Raw genomic sequence first — 9,335 nt, 5'->3', positions numbered from 1 at the left:
TCCTTCTATCCCGACTTTCTCAAGGGTTTTTATTAAGAAAGGGTGCTGGATTTTGTCAAAGGCCTTTTCTGCATCGATTGACAGGGTCATATGGTTCTTCTCTTTTTTTTTGTTAATGTGATGTATCACGTTGATCGATTTGCGAATGTTGAACCAGCCCTGCATCCCAGGAATGAATCCCACTTGATCATGGTGAATAATTCTTTTTATATGCTGTTGAATTCGATTTGCTAGTATCTTATTGAGAATTTTTGCATCCATATTCATCAGGGATATTGGCCTGTAGTTCTCTTTTTTTACTGGGTCTCTGTCTGGTTTAGGAATCAAAGTAATACTGGCTTCATAGAATGAGTCTGGAAGTTTTCCTTCCCTTTCTATTTCTTAGAATAGCTTGAGAAGGATAGGTATTATCTCTGCTTTAAACATCTGGTAGAACTCCCCTGGGAAGCCATCTGGTCCTGGACTCTTATTTGTTGGGAGATTTTTGATAACCGATTCAATTTCTTTGCTGGTTATGGGTCTGTTCAAGCTTTCTATTTCCTCCTGATTGAGTTTTGGAAGAGTGTGGGTGTTTAGGAATTTGTCCATTTCTTCCAGGTTGTCCAATTTGTTGGCATATAATTTTTCATAGTATTCCCTGATAATTGTTTGTATCTCTGAGGGATTGGTTGTAATAATTCCATTTTCATTCATGATTTTATCTATTTGGGTCATCTCCCTTTTCTTTTTGAGAAGCCTGGCTAGAGGTTTGTCAATTTTGTTTATTTTTTCAAAAAACCAACTCTTGGTTTCGTTGATCTGCTCTACCGTTTTTTTAGATTCTATATTGTTTATTTCTGCTCTGATCTTTATGATTTCTCTTCTTCTGCTGGGTTTAGGCTGCCTTTGCTGTTCTGCTTCTATTTCCTTTAGGTGTGCTGTTAGATTTTGTATTTGGGATGTTTCTTGTTTCTTGAGATAGGCCTGGATTGCAATGTATTTTCCTCTCAGGACTGCCTTCGCTGCGTCCCAAAGCTTTTGGATTGTTGTATTTTCATTTTCGTTTGTTTCCATATATTTTTTAATTTCTTCTCTAATTGCCTGGTTGACCCACTCATTCGTTAGTAGGGTGTTCTTTAACCTCCATGCTTTTGGAGGTTTTCCAGACTTTTTCCTGTGGTTGATTTCAAGCTTCATAGCATTGTGGTCTGAAAGTATGCATGGTATAATTTCAATTCTTGGAAACTTATGAAGGGCTGTTTTGTGACCCAGTATATGATCTATCTTGGAGAATGTTCCATGTGCACTCGAGAAGAAAGTATATTCTGTTGCTTTGGGATGCAGAGTTCTAAATATATCTGTCAAGTCCATCTGATCCAATGTATCATTCAGGGCCCTTGTTTCTTTATTGACTGTGTGTCTAGATGATCTATCCATTTCTGTAAGTGGTGTGTTAAAGTCCCCTGCAATGACCACATTCTTATCAATAAGGTTGCTTATGTTTATGAGTAACTGTTTTATATATCTGGGGGCTCCTGTATTTGGCGCATAGACATTTATAATTGTTAGCTCTTCCTGATGGATAGACCCTGTAATTATTATATAATGCCCTTCTTCATCTCTTGTTACAGCCTTTAATTTAAAGTCTAGTTTGTCTGATATAAGTATGGCTACTCCAGCTTTCTTTTGGCTTCCAGTAGCATGATAAATAGTTCTCCATCCCCTCACTCTCAATCTAAAGGTGTCCTCAGATCTAAAATGAGTCTCTTGTAGACAGCAAATAGATGGGTCTTGTTTTTTTTATCCATTCTGATACCCTATGTCTTTTGGTTGGCGCATTTAATCCATTTACATTCAGTGTTATTATAGAAAGATACGGGTTTAGAGTCATTGTGATGTCTGTATGTTTTATGCTTGTAGTGATGTCTCTGGTACTTTGTCTCACAGGATCCCCCTTAGGATCTCTTGTAGGGCTGGTTTCGTGGTGACAAATTCCTTCAGTTTTTGTTTGTTTGGGAAGACCTTTATCTCTCCTTCTATTCTAAATGACAGACTTGCTGGATAAAGGATTCTCGGCTGCATATTTTTTCTGTTTAGCACACTGAAGATATCGTGCCAAGCCTTTCTGGCCTGCCAAGTTTCAAAGGAGAGATCAGTCACGAGTCTTATAGGTCTCCCTTTATATGTGAGGGCACGTTTATCCCTTGCTGCTTTCAGAATTTTCTCTTTATCCTTGTATTTTGCCAGTTTCACTATGATATGTCGTGCAGAAGATCGATTCAAGTTACGTCTGAAGGGAGTTCTCTGTGCCTCTTGGATTTCAATGCCTTTTTCCTTCCCCAGTTCAGGGAAGTTCTCAGCTATAATTTCTTCAAGTACCCCTTCAGCACCTTTCCCTCTCTCTTCCTCCTCTGGGATACCAATTATGCGTATATTATTTCTTTTTAGTGTATCACTTAGTTCTCTAATTTTCCCCTCATACTCCTGGATTTTTTTATCTCTCTTTCTTTCAGCTTCCTCTTTCTCCATAACTTTATCTTCTAGTTCACCTATTCTCTCCTCTGCCTCTTCAATCCGAGCCGTCGTGGTTTCCATTTTGTTTTGCATTTCGTTTAAAGCGTTTTTCAGCTCCTCGTGACTATTCCTTAGTCCCTTGATCTCTGTAGCAAGAGATTCTCTGCTGTCCTGTATACTGTTTTCAAGCCCAGCGATTAATTTTATGACTATTATTCTAAATTCACTTTCTGTTATATTATTTAAATCCTTTTTGATCAGTTCATTAGCTGTTGTTATTTCCTGGAGATTCTTCTGAGGGGAATTCTTCCATTTGGTCATTTTGGACAGTCCCTGGAGTGGTGAGGACCCGCAGGGCACTTCCCCCGTGCTGTGGTGTATAACTGGAGTTGGTGGGCGGGGCCGCAGTCCGACCTGATGTCTGCCCCCAGCCCACCGCTGGGGCCACAGTCAGACTGGTGTGTGCCTTCTCTTCCCCTCTCCTAGGGGCGGGATTCACTGTGGGGTGGTGTGGCCCGTCTGGTCTACTTGCACACTGCCAGGCTTGTGGTGCTGGGGAGCTGGCGTATTAGCTGGGGTGGGTAGGCAAGGTGCACGGGGGCGGGAGGGGCAGGCTTAGCTCGCTTCTCCTTAGGTGATCCACTTCAGGAGGGGCCCTGTGGCAGCGGGAGGGAGTCAGATCCGCTGCCGGAGGTTTGGCTCCGCAGAAGCCCAGAGTTGGGTGTTTGCGCGGAGCAAGCAAGTTCCCTGGCAGGAACTGGTTCTCTTTGGGATTTTGGCTGGGGGATGGGCGGGGGAGATGGTGCTGGCGAGCGCCTTTGTTCCCCGCCAAGCTGAGCTCTGCCGTCCGGGGGCTCAGCAGCTCTCCCTCCCTTTGTCCTCCAGCCTTCCCGCTTTCTGAGCAGAGCTGTTAACTTCTGACCTCCCAGACGCTAAGTCGCGCTTGCTGTCGGAACACAGTCCGTCTGGCCCCTCCGCTTTTGCCAGCCCGACTCGGGGGCTCCGCTTGGCCGGCGAGCCGCCCCTCCGCCCCGGCTCCCTCCCGCCAGTCCGTGGAGTGCGCACCGCCTCGCCGCCCTTCCTACCCTCTTCCGTGGGCCTCTCGTCTGCGCTTGGCTCCGGAGACTCCGTTCTGCTAATCCTCTGGCGGTTTTCTGGGTTCTTTAGGCAGGTGTAGGTGGAATCTAAGTGATCAGCAGGACGCGCGGTGAGCCCAGCATCCTCCTACGCCGCCATCTTCCTCTTTATATTCTTCAAAAAATAAGAATGAAAACCTTTATAGAATATTAGAGCTAGAAGAAAACTACAGACTTTATTCAGTTCTTTTCATTTTGAAGACAAAAAAAAATTTAACCCGAGAGACAATCTTGAGTCAAGATCACACAACAAGTTAATGGTAAAGACAGGATTACAACCCTGGTTTTTAGGATCTTGAGAATAGTCTCAGGGTTAGGCTACAATTACTTTTGAGAGCAGCTGAACATTTGCTCAGGATCCTTTGGGTATACTGAACTTCCAATTTCTTGGTGAAGGTTCTAGATGGGAGTAGCAGCCACCTGAGCCTCTATCAGGCTTCAGACTTCAGCCCCAACTCTGAAGTCATAGCACAATCTCCTTTTCATTTCTATTTTACTGTCCTTCCCTACCCAGTCCACTTGAAATCATCAGGAAATATATATATATATATATATATATATATATATATATATATATATTTTTTTTTTTTTTTTTTTTTTTTTTTAATAAGAAATGGCGCTTTCACTCTTATCGTTTGGGTTATTTTTTTATGATTTGAATCACTGGTGTAAACAAAGTAAAAAAAAAACAAGAAAATATCCTTGTTGAGAATTTTGTTCCTCCATCTTTGATTTTTTTGGGGTGGACAGATTCTTTCCTTACATGTAAGAATAAGAAGTACCTGTGGTATTGTTTGCATAAATGTCTAGAGGGCTCAGATCATTTTGTTACAAATTTATTCTTTTGATTTATAAAAATCTCTTTATGCTTCAGCATTGCTTAAAACAGGGTGACCAGACATAACCCCCCTGCCCCAATCAAATCTCTATGATTTTGATAATTTTGATATTTTGATAATGATCTTCTTCAGGTTTATATTGGTTATATCTTGTTTTTCTTTCCATCCCCCCATCTCTCCATTTCTGAGCCATCACTAAGGCAGATACTTACTGACCTCTTTTTTCCATCTCCACTTTGACTCAGGAGATTAAAGGAGGCCATTGTCACATCATCATTGGTTAGCCAATCAGGTGAGCACCTCCCGTCAATGACCTCCTTGTTCCAGAGGAGTTCTTCAGCAGTTTCAATGGAAGGAGGGAACCAAGAAGGAGGCCTGGCATAAGTCCAAAGATGATAATTACAACATGGATTGTGTACATTCTTGCCCGGAAAGGTGCAGGGTTCCCCTTCCCACCAAAAATCAGTTCGGTAGGTGGAGCTTGGGATAGCTACCTGGAATTGTTTCTCATCCATCTCCTCCCTTCTGAGCCCCCTACTGCACTTCCAAAGAGATCTTATAACATAACTTTGAATAAGAATGGAGGAGGAGGGCTGGTTCTCTAGGTATTCTGAGGGCATTAACTTACCAATTTGTTACAGGACGTTGAAGTTGTAGAAAGTGAGGCTGTATCTGTAGTACAGCACTGGCTGAAAAAAGTGAGTAAGATTTCTCTATGACTCAGGGTACCCCAAATTCTAGACCGCTGGCCTCAGCGGGTGCAGGAATCTGGACTCCTTTCCTCCTAAACCTGGGAAACTCAAATTCATTGCCAAACACCTTACCTAGAACTGTGTCTAATTCACCAAATTTCCTAGAAGATGCTGGGGCTTGTGTCTTCATCAGAGATGTGTTGGAATCATCACTATCCCCACTCTGCTTCTCAAGGATACTGGATGAGAAGTTTCAGATGTGTCACCTCCAGCTACTGGGCATCTCAGCAGTATCTTGGGATAGGGCCAAGGATTTAATGAGTCCCCTAGAATTCTACAGATAAGCTTGCTATGGAACTTTGAGAGATAGAGTGTGTACGAGAAGACACACAGCATGTGTAGGGAAAACAGGGAGAAGGAAGAAGAGATACAGAGCAACACTTTCAGGGGAAATTACTCACCTTTCAGACTGAAGAAGAGGCTTCCCAGGACATAAAGGAGAAGATGTTGACCAACTGCCCTCCCACGCATGGCCAAGATGTACATGTGACCAGAGATGTGGTAATTGAGAGTTTGAGGCAATCATCCTAGGGGAGTGGGCAGATAGGTGGACATGCACAATGTCCAATTGAAAAGGGTCTTGGGCAAGTGGGTGGAGCTTGTCCAGGCTGGGTTCCACCCCTCCCAGGGAGTCCTTGCTGGACAGTAGTCACATGCACCCTACCTGGGTTTCCTAGGTGAAGCACCATCTCTCAAAGTCTGATTTGTTGGCAAACCAGAGTCAAGAGGTCCTGGAGGAAAGAACGAGAATCCAGTTCATAAGATGGAGGTAAAACATCTCATTTGCCCTGAGCCGTGTTGTGGGGAGGGAGGCACAAGAGCCCCACCTTCAGTATTCCTGGCCAACACAAATTCACAACTATTCTTCTCCAGAGATGTTGACTTTTTGGCTGAGAAATTTTTCAGTCTTTGGGGTCTTAAGGGAATATTTTTGCTATCTTGAAAGCCCAGCTCATTCCTAAGTTTTAGCATGACTTGAGGGGTTGCAAAACTGGGCTTGCTCACCGTTTCTTAAATGCTTCTGAATAAATTTTAGACTTCTGTTACTTTTGCACTTGATTTGTTCAGAAGTGGCTGTACTTTAAAGAGCAAAAAGAAAATAAGCTCTTAAAATGCAAAAGCCTGAGCCCTCATCTGCAGCTGAGGTGAGAGGAGGTTTCTCAGTGCCCAAGGCTAGAATTCTGTGCTTCACATTATGGTGGCTTTGCCAGCCTCCCGCTGTGCCTGCTGGAGCACAGACCACCTGCATCTGCCTCTCTTGGCTCTGAAGGGCTGAGACCTGAGGTGGAGGGAGATGGGCCTGGAAGCCAGCTCATTCTCTCTGGCATGAGCATCCCTATTTCCTTCAGGACTAGGGTTCACTCGGGGTCTCTTTTCCCAGCCAAAGAAATGTGGGATTAAACAGGTACTCCTGGAAACTGTGGAACAGCTCCCCTCTCATTTCTGTACTCTTTTCTTCCTTCCCCTGCCTCCATCACCAGCTTTGTTCACTTCTACTAAGGGGGACATATTTCTCAAGAAATGTATTTTTGCTGAGGGATATCCAGTTTTCTCTGTTTACCCCTTTACAGTGCCATTAGCATTTTAAAACAGGATTCAAATGCTCAGTAATTATGTAATAGGGAAGGGTAGCAAATAATGGAATTTGAGACCTCCTTGGGAAAGACTTTTTGGATGGGAAACGTATTCTAAAATCATAAATGTTGGGGACTGTATACAACCACTGCTGTGCATGTGGGAGACTGTCCCTGCCTGACATAGCTGCACTATATGGAATTGTAAATGTTGCAATTTCTTGGTCTGGATAATATGAACATCATCTTCAGATATTTTTTAAACATTAGCTGTATGGCATAACTAGATTAAAGCTTTGGAGACAACCTACAGTCAATTATCCATGTATAATTTTTCCACTCTGGACTTTCTGTGGATTTTTTTTAATCCATAAACTGTGACTGGTTCCCCTACAATCCACTAGTTTTGGTATTATTTTATTAGGTTCAGTAAATATGTAGTCAGGGAATACATATCCCTTCATTAAGCATCAGTGGATACTCATTTATTTGGTAGATGACCACCAGATGTTTGCTAGGACCTCTAAAGAGAGAGAAAATAAGATGGAGTTCCCCGTTTCCAAGGGATAAAAGTGAACTAGGTGGATAAGGTATGCGAATGTTAGAGAAAATGTCAGAAAAGCCATGAAGAGGATCTATAAGAGCATAGCATGGGAGACCCAGCTTGCACAAGCTCTAGGCATTGCTGCCTGGAGTAGCCAGAAGAGGTTTCTAGCAGGACATTTGCTTGGACAGACCCATAAGCTGGGCAGGGACAGGAAAAACAGGAGCAGGAATGAGGGGTGTGTCAAGAGATCACGAAAGCCTTGGCAACTTAGCCAATTCCATCTGGCCTCCAGTGCCCAGTGCTGTGGCCCCTTCTCTGAGGTTTCCTGCTTTCTGCCTTGGGCTGGGAGTAATCTCTTCCTTCTCTGGAATTCTTTTATCCTCTCTTGCCTCTCTTTGGACACTGACCCAGCTCTACCTTGTGTGAGTGGTAAATGAGCACATTTATCTCTCCCAGACTTCAAGTCTTCCCATTGAAAGCCCCAGAGCACCTAGAACAAGGCAATTTTAATAGACGCAAAAATGGAGGATATAGTGGACACACTGGTTTTGCTGGAGTGAAGGACTTGTGGGGGGAGAATTAGAGTTGAGGGGGGCATGAATTGCACCACAGAGAGGAAGGCAAGTCAGCATGGTGAAATAAAACAACAGCAGCAATGAAGGGTCTGCAGCTTCTTTGTGACAGAATTTTCTACAATTATCTCTAAACCATAGTGAATATGGCACAATGTAGGTCATAAAGAGCTGATAAGAAAGTTGGAGAGGAATTCAGAAGGAGTGAATTCCATGTCTTACAAGGTTACTCACCTGCTGTGCAACTCTACTAAAGGCACTTAAACTTTCTGTTTCTTCGACTTTCCCTAGGACCATTTGCTACCTACCCAGGATTATTGAGTGGCTCAGGGGTACTTGATAGTAAAACAAAACAAAACAACCCTTGTGTGCCTCATGAAAGAGGAGTGAAGGACAAGATCAAAATTTCATGGCGACAGAATATTGTTTATATGATTCCAACTCATTCACTATGCTTAGTGATAAAGAAACTCAGGAACTCCAAATGTTTGAATGGTGTTTTTCAGCCATACCCGTATCTTCCAAGTGCCAAGTGAGGTGAGGGAGGATGTTATGCGAGACCGAATAGAGCAGGTGAGACGAAGGTAAGCCATTTGGGACAAGTTGATTTGTACTCCTAACTGGGGGCAAGTGGCGATGGGGGTGGCTGTTAGCCTCTCCTCTGTGGGTCTCCCTGGCTCCAGACCACACCTGGGTTCCATGGCCATGCCTGAAGCCCTTCTTGGCTGAGTGTCTCTTTGTGGGACTTTGCTCCAGGACCCGAATGGGGCAATGGCTGACGCATGGGCTGTGTGGGCATCTCAGCTCCACGCCATGATCTGGATGTGCACTCTGGGTAAGCTTTGCCATCTGGCAGCCTCCCCTTTGCCATGTTCTTCATCTGCAGCCTATGCAATCTTACGGATGAATCATCTCAGGAGATTCACAACAGAACTTCCTATGCAGACTGCTGAGAGCTACAGGTGAGAGGGCCAACAGGTGAGGAAAAGATGCTGTCCTGGGTGTGAGACAGGGTCCTGGGTGGAAGTTTGATTATAAAGTTTAGCTTTTCATTTTGGTGAGGAGGCCTACACTTGGGGCCAGTGGGAGTGGTGGTGAAGTTACCTTAGGCTTCTGCAATGCCTTTCTAAAGTTTCTGAAAGGACTTGAAGTCAAGTTCAGATTTGACCTCTCTCACACTTTTAGCTGTGGTGTCACAGTGAGTGCTTCTAAGCCTGGAACAGGTAAGGGACCACCTGGGGATCTTGTGTTAGTAGGTTGTCAGAGGGCCTGCTGCTCTGCATTTTTAACACCCCAAGGCATTGCTGCTGTTGGTCTACTGACCCTACTTGAACCACAAGGTCACAGAGCACTGGGGTCAGGAGTGAGGGCATATATGTTTTGACCCTTCCACCAGTTGGGACTTGGCTTTGGGTACCATGG

At 44.0% G+C, this 9,335-nt stretch overlaps 1 protein-coding gene across 3 annotated transcripts; it reads left to right on the top strand.

The window, feature by feature from the left end:
- The first annotated feature begins 4,781 nt into the window (after positions 1–4,781).
- On the top strand, positions 4,782–8,912 carry SPATA19 (spermatogenesis associated 19). Of its 3 annotated transcripts, none has more exons than XM_058690419.1 (6): positions 4,782–4,938; positions 5,110–5,166; positions 5,629–5,721; positions 5,898–5,989; positions 8,420–8,497; positions 8,770–8,886. In XM_058690419.1, the coding sequence occupies exons 1-6, from the start codon at positions 4,861–4,863 to the stop codon at positions 8,864–8,866; spliced, it is 495 nt and encodes a 164-aa protein (XP_058546402.1). In that variant the 5' UTR covers positions 4,782–4,860; the 3' UTR covers positions 8,867–8,886. The 3 variants fall into 3 exon arrangements, with proteins under 3 accessions (XP_058546402.1, XP_058546404.1, XP_058546403.1); XM_058690421.1 differs by lacking the exon at positions 8,770–8,886 and adding an exon at positions 8,670–8,763 and having other exon boundaries at positions 4,783–4,938; XM_058690420.1 differs by having other exon boundaries at positions 4,785–4,938; positions 8,800–8,912.
- The last annotated feature ends 423 nt before the right edge of the window (positions 8,913–9,335 follow it).

The sequence above is a fragment of the Neofelis nebulosa genome, chromosome 10 (assembly GCF_028018385.1).
Source record: "Neofelis nebulosa isolate mNeoNeb1 chromosome 10, mNeoNeb1.pri, whole genome shotgun sequence".
NCBI lineage: Eukaryota > Metazoa > Chordata > Mammalia > Carnivora > Felidae > Neofelis > Neofelis nebulosa.
Note: the sequence above shows the minus strand (reverse complement) of the source record. Positions and strands in the feature narration are given on the sequence as shown.

Bases quoted from the DNA above. Each gene is read 5' to 3' on its own strand.
- SPATA19 (XM_058690419.1), top strand. From the start codon at position 4,861: ATGATAATTACAACATGGATTGTGTACATTCTTGCCCGGAAAGGTGCA. The intron at 4,939-5,109 runs GTAGGTGGAGCT...AATTTGTTACAG, and splicing joins TCCCACCAAAAATCAGTTCG to GACGTTGAAGTTGTAGAAAG. The intron at 5,722-5,897 runs GTAATTGAGAGT...TGGGTTTCCTAG, and splicing joins TACATGTGACCAGAGATGTG to GTGAAGCACCATCTCTCAAA.